This window comes from Ascaphus truei, chromosome 8 (genome assembly GCF_040206685.1).
Source record: "Ascaphus truei isolate aAscTru1 chromosome 8, aAscTru1.hap1, whole genome shotgun sequence".
In the NCBI taxonomy this organism is placed as follows: domain Eukaryota; kingdom Metazoa; phylum Chordata; class Amphibia; order Anura; family Ascaphidae; genus Ascaphus; species Ascaphus truei.
The window spans coordinates 41946485-41962060 of NC_134490.1; the positions used below are offsets into that span (position 1 = coordinate 41946485).

At 49.7% G+C, this 15576-nt stretch overlaps 1 protein-coding gene across 2 annotated transcripts in view; it reads right to left on the reverse strand.

The window, feature by feature from the left end:
• Nucleotides 1–15576, reverse strand: part of LOC142501593 (solute carrier family 12 member 2-like) — a 155114-nt gene that overhangs the window by 14162 nt on the left and 125376 nt on the right. For both annotated transcript variants that reach the window (XM_075611663.1, XM_075611662.1), the window contains 3 exons: nt 6511–6617; nt 5178–5257; nt 2010–2120 (listed from right to left, as the gene is read on the reverse strand). In XM_075611663.1, the coding sequence (XP_075467778.1) occupies nt 2010–2120; nt 5178–5257; nt 6511–6617 (298 nt within the window). The remainder of the gene's footprint in view (nt 1–2009; nt 2121–5177; nt 5258–6510; nt 6618–15576) is intronic.

The window sequence follows — 15576 nt, forward strand, 5'->3', positions numbered from 1 at the left end:
CCAACCTCTCTCCCCCTTGCATCTCTGTCCACCACCCCTCCTCCGTTGCATCTCCGTTCACCCGCCGAACTTCTGGCGCGGGGCCTAAACGGGAGGCCGCAGCAATAGCGGAGCGCAGCGCCTGAAGCAGGTAGGGAAGACATGTGGGACCCGGAAGCCGGACACGGTGCTGGTGGCGCTAGGACGGCTGGGGCCAGGCCCACCACAGCCTCCTGGCCGGGGATAGCTGCCCCGGCTCTGCAGGGGTGTTGTGTGCATGTGTGTGTCCCCCTTTCCCCCAGTACCTGCTCCAGTCCCCGCTGCTTCCGCCTCATGTCCCCCGCTGCTTCCGCCTCATGTCCCCCGCTGCCATTTTGGCAGCAGAAGCACACGCCGCCAAAGTGTGCAGCCACACCTCCCCCTCCCGGACTAGCAACACTCCTCCCTCCCCCCCGGACTAGCAACACTCCTATCTAGGGACTAGCAACACTCCTATCTCCCCCCCACCCCCCCGGACTAGCAACACTCCTCCTTCCCCCCCACCCCCCCGGACTAGCAACACTCCTCCTTCCCCCCCACCCCCCCGGACTAGCAACACTCCTCCCTCCCCCCCACCCCCCCGGACTAGCAACACTCCTCCCTCCCCCCCACCCCCCCGGACTAGCAACACTCCTCCCTCCCCCCCACCCCCCCGGACTAGCAACACTCCTCCCTCCCCCCACCGCCCCGGACTAGCAACACTTCTCCCTCCCCCCCACCCCCCCGGACTAGCTACAACCCTCCATCCCCCCCACCCCCCGGACTAGCAACACTCCTCCCTCCCCCCCACCCCCTCAGACTAGCAACACTCCTCCCCCCCTCCCGGGACTAGCAACACTCCTCCCCCCCTCCCGGGACTAGCAACACACCTGGTGGCTCCTGCCTATTGTGTGACGGCGCCCCGCCCCACCCACGCTCCTATAGGATGAGGCTAAGGTGGAGGGGGGGGGCTGACACTGCTCGTGCGGCGTGCTGCTTCTTTGCCATGTTCTGTAGCATCCTGTTGGCAATGCCACGTGGCCATTTTAATTGCAGTCGGAGAAGGAGGAAAATGCCAAAATGCCGCCATAGCACCCCGCCGAAACATCTCGCCAGGGGGTAAAATGCGGTCACCCCGGCGACCGCATTTGTCGAAGACATATATATATATATTTTTTTTTTCCATACAATACCAGTAATGAAGTGGTAAAGAGGCAACAGCAGTCAGCAGTACAAAATAAAGAGTTGTATTAGTATAGAAATATACTTGCACATATCAACGTTTCGATCCCCTTGATAAAGATCTCGCTCCGGGATCGAAACGTTGAGAGGTGCAAGTATATTTCTATACTAAAACAACTATATTCCTATACTAATACAACTATATCCCAGGCAACTGCTGAGTGCTTTCTATGCATTATATTTTGGGTAAACTTATGTGTATATTTATTATTTTTTTCTGATCCGCAGTCTCTTTTCGGTATGTGGTTAGGTATGTTTTAATTATTATGTGTTGCTAATAAAATCCATTTTCATATTCTCACATCATTTTTGAGTGCTTTCATTAGACCCCCTTTTTTTTTCTTTTTTGTGTGTACACACACACACACACACACACACACACACACACACACACACACACACACACACACACACACACACACACACACACACACACACACACACACACACACACACACACACACACACACACACACACACACACACACACACACACACACTGTTATTGTAAAATATACATGGGGAAGGAAGAAAGGAAAGCGAGAGAGACAGTAAAGTGAAGAAACCCTTTAAAGGTTAATTCAAACAAAAAAGCTTTGATGATTGATTAATTAATGGCTAACCCATTCTCATGGAATGCACTGCACGTCCCAGTGGTAGGCAAAGGGTTACTACTGCCCAGATGAGAGAAACTAACCAGGTGTTTCCACCTTTGGGTTCACATGCAGATGTGGGTCTGTGGCATTATGAGCAGCGGTTATGGACATTACCTTCAGCAGTCTGGGGAACGGATGATGGCCCAGGACCATCGTCCACCTCCTGTAGCTTCTCTATAGGATCCTGAATATCTTCCACACTCACTCCTGGTGAAGGAATTCTTCCTACTTCAAATGATACACAAAAGTAACCCATGAGTGTATCTGCATGTCTTTCATAGGTCCCCAAACTGGCAGGGCGTCGCCATCTTGCATTCAATCGCGCATGCGCGTGATCCGGCACATGACCAGTACGAGGCGGCCATTAGGGAATAGCACCGTAGGGGACTACAAGCCCCATAATGCCCAGGGGCTATGCGTCAGGTGGCTAAGCTCAGCCAATAGGTTTGCAGCAATCCCCTGCAGGAAAAGAGATACATTTGGCGCGTCTGCACCACTCTAGTCAGTCGGTGCTGGGACAGCAGAAGGGTAGGGTGTGCGTGTGCAAGGTGTCAGTGGCCCCTGCACTTGGCTGGAGGCCCCTTTAGGCCCCAGCCTCCCCTCAGCTTGTGGTTGCTGCAGGGACAGGCCCATAGATAGGGGCACTGCCCTGAAGTGCCAGTGTGAGGGACACAGACAGGACGCAGCTGTATCCTGGCATCACGTGGTCTGGGACCAGATCACCAACTACAGCTAAGAGACATTCTTCATTGTGGCACGCTCCACGCGGGATACCACCCAACGTGGAGACGGAGACTACGCTACCATTGCTGGGATCTGTGGATCCGTTTCCTCTTCTGGCCATACCCGGGGCAGGTACTCCAATTGCACCAACTGTACACACATTAGTGGGGCAACGCTGTCTCACACTTTGGGTGGTTTGACTCTGTGGACACCAGGGTGGGTGGGTGCCCAAGGGGCACCTCAGTACTTTGGGGTAAACCCCACCAGGGTGTATACACGGTGTTGGGGGGCACAGCGAGGGGGTACGGCCCTGCAAGGCCTGAGTGGTTCTGTCTTATCATTATTATTCACAAGTATTCAGTAAACCTGTTATATCATATCAATGTATATTTCTTACATTGTCCTGCACAGGGTTATCCCACACTGTTAGGATCCCGCACATGTGGAGGCGATGTCACCCGATGGACCAGGTACACCCCAGGCTCCCAGCAGCGAGGTTCAGGCCACCTGTGAGCCACAGGTAACGCACCACACATACCGTAGCCGCCATATCTCCCAGGAGGTGGGGGGAAAGTGTGCTACACCCGTGTCACTGTTTATCTTCCAATTTTAAACATGGATTCACCTACTGAATTACAAAGCCTGTACAGTATATTTTTGCATCAGGAAGTGAAACATTTGAACTATTAATTAGAGCTTGAGCACTGATTTTGCATTGTGAAGTTTGCCTTTACAGTTATAATGATTTAGAATAATGATTTATTTCACCAAATCTGTTGCCCTATCAGATTTGGCTAAATTAGCCAGGTTTTCCCATTGTAATTGTACTAAAATGAAAAACATTATCTAAACTTGAATTCTTATTTTAATTATTCATCTACATATATTTAATACAATTTCTCTGATATTTTAATGACTTCCTTTTTTTAAATTACCTATGTTTTATTATTTTATGTTGTAGTATTTTGTAACTCTTTTCTAAATGCCATATTGCTGTGTGTTTATATATTGTCTGGGGAGCAATACCCATATAACCCCCAAAAATCACAACCTTTTCATCAGTATATAATGATGTGTGGGTTTACAGTGTACAAGTAGTCCTTGCTATCCAACGTTTAACTTTACAACAAATGGCATAGCCAACGCTTTACAATGCCACCCTATGGACTGTTTTTCGACGCCGGAATGCGTTATCCGACGCTCACCGTCACTGATTAACATGGGACTCATTTTACAATGGTTTCATTATCCAACCCTACTTCCAGAACGGATTCCGTTGGATAACCGAGGACTGCCTGTACATGTGAGTGTGCGAATGTGTGTACTGTATATCACTGTATACTATAAGTCAGCGTCTCTCTGTTTAGGCTGTATCAATACCTTTGTATGTGTATATGTGGCTATTTGTATGAATGTGTTAAAGTGTATGCATCAGTGTATTTATACTGTATGTGTGTCAGTTAATGAAGGGGTGCGCAAACTTTTGTTGCTGCGACCCCCTGCCTTGTTTCCCCAGGTGGTCACGCCCCCTCCTTACCCTAGTGCGGCGTCAAATGACACAGCGGGGTCACGTGACTTCACATGACCCCGCAGTGTCATTTGATACTGCGTTGCCATGGAAACTCGTCCAGAAGCCGGCTGAATCTCTGTAAGTTTAGGTTGCAGAGGCCTCACACGATCCCCCGGCATTTAATTTAAATGCCCCCACAGAAAAATCTCGGTGCGCACCCCTGAGTTAATGTACAGGTACTGTGTGTGTCAGTAGTAATGGTACATTTGGGACTTGGGACCTAGAGCAGGGGAGCACAATCTTTTTGTCCTGCGCCACCCAAGCAGGGTGCCCCCCCCTCCTCGTGCCCCCCCTCCTTACCCTGGCTCCGGTGTTCTGATGTCAGGACATCATGTTGCCCCGTAGCGTCATTTGATGCTGTGTTGCCATGGTGACGCATCGCCAGAAGCCGTCTGAGCCAGGGTAAATGAAGTTACAGAGGCCTTCCCCGTTCCCCGGGTATTTAATTTAAATGCCTTCGGAAAGAGCGCAGGGCCTCTCTAACTGCAATGTCTCCTGCAGAGCATCTCATGCCCGCCAGTTTGCGCACATCTGATCTAGAGCATCAGGGTTTCGGGAGTTGGAGGTCAGTAGCTAAAAGTGGCTGGAGGTACCATTAATACTTGTGCTTGCAACATACAGTATGTTGCCTGTCTGACTCACTGAGTTGTAATTATTATGAACACAATTCCTTTTAAAAAAGTAATCTAAAATATGTAAACTGTGTGTGCCTGATTCTGATGAGCAAATATTTATTATAAAAATATTACTGTACATCTGTATTTTGTGCTGAAAGAGTAGCTGAGAGGTAATGTCATTGCCTTTGAGGTGGGTAAAGTTGGTTCCGGTCCCAGTGTGGCCTTGGGCAAATCCCTTTATCTCCCTGTGCATCAGGCATCCAAATTAGATTGTCAACTCTTTGGTGCAGGGACCCATGCTGCAAAATAATATGTACAGTGCTGTGTACACTGCCAGGGCTATGTAAATAAACATTATTAATGGGTACCCACCCTGCGTTGCACTCTGGGTGACATCTAGACCTTCTTTCAGTCTTACGATAACAACACCATAATGGAAATCAAAGGCATCGCTATGGGAGAAAAGGATACTTAATGGGAAAATCCCACTTACAACACAAAAATGTTACAATGTCCAAATACATTAACTTCTTAAAGTTTTCCTTTCCATGGGGACTCTCCCATAGCCCATCACATCCTTGTCAGATAGAAAAGACTAACTCCCAGCATCCTGTGCTGCTAAGACTAAAACTCCTAAAATAAGCCTACAACTCCCAGCATTCCATGCAGGGCCTCCAACAGCTTTCATGGGGCAAGGACTACTGGGCCCACCATGTCAGCAGCCTTGCGAGCACCCCTCTTACACTTTCCCTCCTGCTCTCACCTCTATTTCTCTCCCCCTTCTCACACCACCATACCTCATGTATCTCCCCCCTCCCTATCTTACACCCTCTCCCCCTCATATACCCTCTCCTCTCTCTCATATACGCCCTCTCCCCTCTTTACTTTTACTTGAAGAGTGATTTATTAGATTTATACTTTCTTCAGATATTTTTCTTGAAAACCGCAGGACTTTAGGTACAGGGTAATGGGTGGGGGCGATATAGGTATAGGGTAAGGGGGGGGGGAGAGAAATAGGTACAGGGTAAGGGGGAGGGAGAAATAGGTATAGGGTAAGGGGGGGGGAGAAATAGGAGAAATAGGTATACGGTAAGGGGGAAGGGAAATAGGTATAGCGTGGAAGGGGGGAAGAATAATTATGAGGTATAAGGTGGAAGAATTGGCCTGGGTGAGGAGGAAAAAAGGTATCGGGTGGGTGGCGGTGTGGGGGGGGTAGTGGGAGAAATTGTTATAGGGTAAGGGGGGGAAAAGAATAATTATGGATCAGGGGAAAAGGAAATTAATATGTTTTCACTGAATTGAAACGACCACTGTTTATCCATCTGACGAATGACTTGCTTCATATTGCAAACAAAGACCAGATCAAAAAGGACAGTTCACGTAGGGCTCTAAGAACTGAAAAACAGTCTTATCACATGACATTAGAAACAGATTGTAAAAACCTCCCAAAGCTTTTGTTTATCAGGAGAATACTACAAGTTACAACATTATTGAAAAATACATATACAGTATATGTTTGCTTCTATTTTTTTAGAGTGAGGCATCAATCAGCTCCATTTAGTGGAACAAACATGCCACTGTCGTTAGATCCTAGAACGGATGGCCCATTTAAGACTACATATGCCAGCATCCCTTGCTAAATTAAACTATACTCCCAGAATTCCATGCTGTAAATCACAACCACAGTTGAATAGCAAATACTCACTGTATGATATTTACATAGTCATCAACAGCCTTATAGTCAGATTCTCTCCATCTGGTCTGGAAGCCAAGGACCAGCGTGTTTGGTTTCATACGCCCAAGGCCGGTCGCCTGAAAAGAACAGCACAGTGTGTAGCAATGTTGTGCTCAGGGTCAGATATCATGGATAAGCGAGAAGAAACCAATACTGGTGAACGATGCGTCCTTTCACAAGAAATAGAAAAGGCAATGAAATCCATGACAAATGGGAAGACTCCTGAAGAAGACGGAATAACAACTGAAATCTTGAAAGAGGCTAGGGATAAAGTAGAGAAAATGATTGCAAACTCTTCACATGTTCCTTGAAGAACAGGAAAATTCCACAGTAGAGCCAGACATTAAAAAGTCATGGTGGGTACACCTATCATTTATTCGATTGCGCCAAGCGTGCGTCGCTGCACCATGGCCGGAAGCCTTACATCATTTTGTGTCAACAGCAAAGATGGAGACTTTGCTCTCTGTGCCAACTTCAATTTCATTAATAAACAAGTTAAAAAGCAATGTTCCTTGGGCTACTCCCCTCACAACTTTAGCCCAACCTGAAAAAGTTCCATTTATTACAACTCTCTGTTGTCTATCCTTTAACCAGTTTTCAATCCAGGTGCAAATATTCTTCCTCAGTCCAATTTGCTTAATTTTTTCACTAACCTCTTGTGTGGAACCTGTAAAAAAAGCCTTTGCAAAATCTAAGTAAACCACATCAACTGCATTACCCTGGTCTAAATTCCTACTTACCTCCTCAAAAAAACAAATAAGGTTAGTTTGGCATGATCTATCCTTCATAAATTCATGCTGACTATTACTAATAATTTTGTTTTCCACTAGGTATTCCCGAATATTATCCTGCACTAAATCTTCAAGTAGCTTCCCCACTATTGATGCCAGGCTTATAGGTCCGTAATTCCTCGGTTGTGATCTAGCTCTGCTTTACGCCAATCTTGTGGTACTGATCCTGTGGAAATGGAGTCCTTGAATATCAAATGTAATGGTTTGGCCATTACTGAACTTAACTCCTTGAGAACACTTGGATGTATGCCATCCGGGCCAGGTGCCTTATTTACTTTAATTTTATCAAGCCGCCTATGAACTTCTTCCTCAGTTAACCAATGGTTCATTAATATAGAGGTTTGGTTCCTCCTGTAGCACTATTATTGCAATTGATTCTTCCCTGGTAAATACAGAGGCAAAGAAATTGTTTAATACCTCTGAAAGGGTCCTACATTTTGTTTTCTAATTTTTTTGTTATTAAGGTACTTAAATAACTTTTTAGGTTTGATCTTACTTTAAAACTACAATCCTTTTTTCATTATCCATTACCCACCTTGGATCGCTGTGACACAAAACGGGAGGGCATCAATTCGAACTGTATAAAACATTGATTAAGGAATCTGCGGCAACCAAGCGGTTCGCCGCCATAGCGGTTGGGTGTAGGAAGTCGGGGTTCGGAGGCTGCGTTCATGGGAACGGTTGCGGGAGCAGGCACCACTGAGTGAACAGAATCAACAGGGGTACGTTTTGCCTGATCTGTAAAAGTTTGCACTGTCAGTTGGAGCTTGTCTATACGCTGACTATTCTGGTCAAGATACTTCTCCAATTTGGCAAACATGTCAGAGTGCAGATTCAAGACTCGACCCACCTCAGCGGGGTCCATGTTTGTGTGGCTGAGCATACTGTAACGGGTGCCCATCACAAACAGGACGGGAACGCGAGGCTGAGGTGGGGATGTTAGAATACACCAACCAACAACCGTGTAACCGTGTCCGGATTGCAGAGTCGTAGTCGTGTAGCCGGGTCAGGGTAGGAGAGGTTAGAATGGTCGTGATACTCGCTGTGGTCTGGGGTTGGAGAAGTCGGATGGTTGTGGTGCGTAGCCGGGGTCCAAGACTACAGAAGGTGGGAGTCCAAATACAAGCTGAGGTTAAGGGTCAGAGAAGGCAGAGGTCCAGGTACAACCAAAGGTCAGTATCACGATGTCAGGAATCGGCGTTCTCAACGCTCCTCACACAGAGCACTCCCTCCCTGCAGGGAGCCCCTGGACACACAAAACAATCCTGCCTTACCGACCTCCACGGCTCCTCGCCCCTGCCGCCGTCGCGGGATCACTACCCTCGGCGATTCCTCTGTACAGCGCCGCGCGCGCCCACGCCCTCCTGCACGCACACCTGCACCATCCACTGGCTCGGTTCACGCGCGTACACGAGTTACGGAGCACGCTCAGTCTGCACACTCTTCTTCCCGTCCCCCGGATCTCAGGCTCTGCCCCCGCACACTGCACGAGCATACTCAGGTTACCAACAAGACTCACCTGGCCTGTTATGCCTGCACCAATCTGCAGTGTCTCCCTGTAGCTCTTCCTGTCCCGCCTCCGTTCCTAATTGGACCTTCCTGCTTTATCTAGCTCCTCTCTGCTCTCAGTCTTTGCTTGACATAGTCTCTGTATGGAAGTACTTCTGGATTCTCTCAGTGTTTTCACAGGTTCTGACGCGGCTTGTGCGACTACCCCCTCTGGCTCTCGATCTCGGCACTCCTTGGACAACGCTCACTCTGGTAACCCTTTGAACACGGCTTGGACTACGACTTATCTCCACTCTCCATTCCCTGACTTCAGCAAGGCATCATTTACTCTATCTCTACAACCGGTACCGGCAAGTATTGTCTACCTTACTACATCTGGCCTGGCAACGCTTCAAGCCACACTCCGGACACGCTCCCTTTGCTGCGGGTGCGTGTATTACCACTTCCCCCTTCAGCTCAGGGGACGGGTCTGGTCTGCGGGCAGCACCGGCGTAACACACGAAAGGCAGAAGGCAGAAAGCAAGACAAGGCAGCAGGATGCTTGAGGCAAGCACTAGTTACAAAACTTGGTTATGCTCAGCCAACTTGGAGGAGGGCTGGCTGAGCATATAAGGGAGCGACAGCCAATAGCAGGGCTGCACCAGGCTATGAGCAATGAATCATTAGACATATTCTGTCTACTGCTAAACAGGGGTGGAGTGTACCGCAGGTCTGGGGTAATTGGAGATTGCATTAACCTCTTGCGTACCCCTGGTTATGCGACGCCGGCGCGAGGGATGTTCTCCGCAGCTTCACGGGACTCGTCACGTGGGCGGGGCCTATGCCACGATCCGTGCGGTGTCTTCACGCCTTGGCGCACGGCGCCTGAGCGTAACCTCAGTGTGAGGCACGTAACCCGTCTTGTCACGGGGCGCATCACAGGGGCGGGACTGAAGCCCAATCCTCACATCACTCCACTGAAAAGGCCCTTACAAAGACAAAGGCCAATACACTCTGCTCATATTACTCGACCTCTCTGCAGCATTTGATACTGTGGACCACCCTCTTCTCTTTCACATTCTCCATACTCTTGGTATCCGTAACAAAGCTCTATCCTGGATCTCGTCTTATATCTCCCATTGTACTTTCAGTGTCTCTTTTGCTATCACCTCCTCATCCTCTATCGATCACTCTGTGTGTGTACCCCAGGGCTCTGTCCTGGAACCTCTTCTCTTTTCACTCTCTCTCTAGACCTAATCACATCTCTTGGGTTCAAATATCACCTCTATGCTGATGACACACAAATTTACTTTTCAACCCCTGACCTTACACCTGCTGTACAGACCAAAGTTTCAAAATGCCTCTCTGCGATACTATCCTGGATAGCCCTCCGCTAACTTAGACTTAACATGGCAAAAATGGAGGTCCTCATATTTCCTCCCAAACCTGGCCCTACTACCTCCTTCTACATTACTGTTGGAAGCATTGTCATACACCCAGTAGCACAAGCACGCTGCATAAAGCCTGGGACATAGTGCCTCTCAAACGTGCTGAGGCGCGCAGAGGGTCAGGGAAAGCACCGCTTTCACAGCGTGCCATCAAGGGGCGGGCCAGTGACGTCACTTGTATTATATGCGTATAAGTGTCAAAGAGTAGTGCTACTGAGCATGGCAATATATATTTAAAACCAGAGACAGAACATGAAACACAGATAGCCCAGTGCTACATCCAAATGACACAAATACACAGTACAGTGCCTAAATATATATATATATATAGATATCTATGTTGTGGTTACTTTGGGGGTTCAATATGAGCTTATAGGGGTTCTGTATGTTTTGTAAATCTTATTCAGCTGGTCCTAGCTGATTTGGAGGGTGGCTCCTACTTCCCTAGTTTGAAGCTCACCCCCTCTCACTTTTAAATGGTTAAAGCTTACTCCATTCCACCTTCCACATCCATGGGAACTTGCGTGCAGTTTGATTGTGACAAATCTAATACAGGGTGCTTCTCCTGGTATTATACAGGTGAATAAGAGCTTCAATCAGACTTAGAACTATGCAACTCATTTTGACAGATTTATTATAAATCATTCTTCCTGGTAATGTACAGGTTATTAAGAATTTATTTTAGTGTTAGGACCCTTGAGACGTGGTCTTCCTTGGAGGGACTCAAGGGCTTACAACACAGAGTTAAACTGAAAGACCATTTTATTGAAAAGATATTTATCTATATATATATATATATATATATATATATATATATATATATATATATATAGGCCATACGATACCGGTTGCAACACGACATCAAGGGACAGCACGCAGGTAAGTAAATCATGAATTTTCTATATTTGATAGAAGACACAAAAACCGACGTTTCGGTCCCCCAGTGGGACCTTTCTCAAGGTATATATATATATATATCTACTATATATTTGTGAAAGCACTGTATGTTTGTCTGCATGGCCTGTGTCCCTAGCGGCAATCTCATTGGTCCCTTGGGCCGCCCGCCCCCGCACACCTCTCATTGGCCTCACACACTCACACCACCCCCTTGGCCCGCCCCCCATACCTCTCATTGGCCTGAGGCGGAGTGACGGGCCAAAGGTCCAAAAAACACACACACACACACACCTCATCCCCCCCCCCAAGCTCACACGCCCCCCCCCAAGCTCAACTCCCCTCCCCCCCAAGCTCACACCCCGGCGCCGCTACAGTCAGCGGGGGAGCGGAGCGAGCGCCCGGGACACAGTGGGGGAGCGGCCACAACACGCTGCCTCCCGCCTCTCATCCACGTGGGAGCGGCCGGATGGGTGAGGCAGCGGCCGGATGGGTGAGGCAGCATACCCATGGACCTCGCCACATGCTCCTCGGCACCACCTCACCTCTCCCACCCCCCCTCACAGCAAAGCCCAGCCTACCCGGCGCCGCCTGCAACGCTCCTCGGCACCGCCGCCTCACCTCGAGGCGGAGGCCAGCGGGGGGGAAATCCCGCCAGCCTTGCAGGAGGGACCCCACACATGCCCCGTGCTGCTCTCCCCCCCTCCACATGCCCCGTGCTGCTCCCCCCCCTCCCCCCTCCACATGCCCCGTGCTGCTCACCCCCCCTCCCCCCTCCACATGCCCCGTGCTGCTCACTCCCCCTCCCCCTCCACATGCCCCGTGCTGCTCACTCCCCCTCCACATGCCCCGTGCTGTTCACTCCCCCTCCCCCCACCACATGCCCCGTGCTGCTCACTCCCCCTCCCCCCTCCACATGCCCCGTGCTGCTCACTCCCCCTCCCCCTCCACATGCCCCTTGTTGCTCACTCCCCATCCACATGCCCCGTGCTGCTCACTCCCCCTCCCCCTCCACATGCCCGTGCTGCTCACTCCCCCTCCACCCTCCACATGCCCCGTGCTGCTCACTCCCCCTCCACATGCCCCGTGCTGCTCACTCCCCCTCCACATGCCCCGTGCTGCTCACTCCCCCTCCCTCTCCACATGCCCCGTGCTGCTCACTCCCCCTCCCCCCTCCACATGCCCCGTGCTGCTCACTCCCCCTCCACATGCCCCGTGCTGCTCACTCCCCCTCCACATGCCCCGTGCTGCTCACTCCCCCTCCACATGCCCCGTGCTGCTCACTCCCCCTCCCCCCTCCACATGCCCCGTGCTGCTCACTCCCCCTCCCCCCTCCACATGCCCCGTGCTGCTCACTCCCCCTCCACATGCCCCGTGCTGCTCACTCCCCCTCCCCCCTCCACATGCCCCGTGCTGCTCACTCCCCCTCCCCCCTCCACATGCCCCGTGCTGCTCACTCCCCCTCCACATGCCCCGTGCTGCTCACTCCCCTCCACATGCCCCTGCTGCTCACCCCCCCTCCACATGCCCCGTGCTGCTCACCCCCCCTCCACATGCCCCGTGCTGCTCTCCCCCCTCCACCTGCCCCGTGCTGCTCTCCCCCCTCCACATGCCCAGTGCTGCTCTCCCTGCAGCTTCCCCCCCCCTCCACATGCCCTCTGTCTGGCTCCCGTCTGATCCCTCCGTACCAGATGACTGCAGGGTCCGTCTCCCGGCCTGCACGAGGAAGATGCTGCCGACTGCAAGGTAAGCAGCTCCCCCCCCCCCCCACACACATTCCTTCATCTCCAGCCTGATCCCTCCGTACACACACACACACACACACACACTATATATATCTCTATACATAAATATATATATATATATATATATATATATATATATATATATATATATATATATATATATATATATATATATATGCAAATATAACTGTATGCTCATCTGCATGTCGTAGGCAGGTTTGCAACCCCGCCTTTCCCCATTATCACCCAGCATACAGCACTTCCACTGCAGCAAGGGATTCTGGGAAATGACATGCAAATGAGCACAGTGTCACTTTTTGCCTCAATAACCATTTTTAACATGGTTCCCTATATATATATATATACATACACATACACAGAGACACACACAGACCACACACACATGTACACACACACACACACACACACACACACACACACATGTACACACACACACACACACACACACGTAGACACACACACACATGTAGACACACACACATGTAGACACACAAACATGTAGACACACAGATGTACACACACATGTAGACACACACACACGTACACAGACACACACACACACACGTACACAGACACACGTACACAGACACACAGACACACACACACACACGTACACACACACACACACATAGACACACACCTATACAGACACCTATACAGACACACGTATACACACAGACACACGTATACACACAGACACACATATACACACAGACACACGTATACACACACACGTATACACACAGACACACGTATACACACAGACACACGTATACACATGTATACACACACACGTATATACACACACACACACACACGTATATACACACACACACACGTATATACACACACGTATACACACACACGTATACACACGTACACACACACACGTACACACACGTAGGCACACGTATACACACACACGTAGGCACACGTATACACACACACACGTAGACACACACATGTAGACACACACGTAGACACACACACGTACACACACGTGTACACACACACGTAGACACACGTATACACACAGGCACACGTTGACACACGTAGACACGCAGACACACGTATACACGCAGGCACACACAGGCACACGTAGACACGCAGGCACACGTAGACACGCAGACACACGTAGACACGAACCCACACGTAGACACGCACACACACATAGACACGCAGACACACGTAAACACGCAGACACACGTAGACACGCAGACACACGTAGACACGAAGACACACGTAGACACGCAGACACTCGTAGGCACACACACGTACACACACACGTAGACACACACACACGTAGACACACACACACGTAGACACACACACGCACGTAGACACACACGCACGTAGACACACACACACACACACACATGTACACGTATACTCACACACATGTACACGTACACACACACACACATGGAGTCATACACACACACACATGTAAACATACACACACATACACGTATACACACACACACACACACACGTATACATACACACACACGTATACATACACATCATGTATACACACACATGTATACACACACACACACACACATGTATACACACACACACACATGTATACACACACACATGTATACACACACACATATATACACACACACACATGTATACACACACATGTATACACACACACATGTATACACACACACAAATGTATACACACACACATGTATACACACACACAAACATGTATACACACACATGTATACACACACAAATGTACACACACACAAACGTAGACATACACACACACATGTATACACACACACACTTATACACACACACACACACACACACACATACAATGTATACACACAAACATGTATACACACACACAAACATGTATACACACATGTATACACACACTCACACTATCCCCAGCACCACCACATCAGCACACCGGTATCCCATGCCCCCCCCAGCACACTGGCATTCTCGGCTCCCCACCATTCACAGCCCCCATCAACACCATCAGCACCCACACATTGGCACCTTCGCACCTCCCCCATCGGCACACCCACATCCGCACCCCCACATCAGCAAGAAACCCTCCCAAATCAGCACACCGATACAATCACCATCAGTACAGCCACAGCAGCAGTACCACCGCACGCCGCGTGGACCACTCCCCACCCAAATGCCACCCCCACACAACAAACATCCCGGGCAACGCCGGGGCTCTCAGCTAGTATATATATATATATATAGGCACTGTACTGTGTATTTGTGTCATTTGGATGTAGCACTGGGCTCTGTCTGCTGTGTTTCATGTTCTGTCTCTGGTTTTAAATATATATTGCTATGCTCAGCAGCACTCCTCTTTGACACTTATACGCATATATATATATACTAGCTGAGAGACCCGGCGTTGCCCGGGATGTAAATGCGTAATAGGTAGTATTATTTATAACTCGTGGAACAATAGGTGAGTATTTGTTGTAAAGGTTTCGGGGGGGGAGAAAGGGGAGCGGGGGGGGAGAAAGGGGAGCGGGGGGGGAGAAAGGGGAGCGGGGGGGGGAGAAAGGGGAGCGGGGGGGGGAGAAAGGGGAAAAGGGGAGCGGGGGGGGGGGAGAAAGGGGAGCGAGGGGGGGGAGAAAGGGGAGTGGGGGGGGGAGAAAG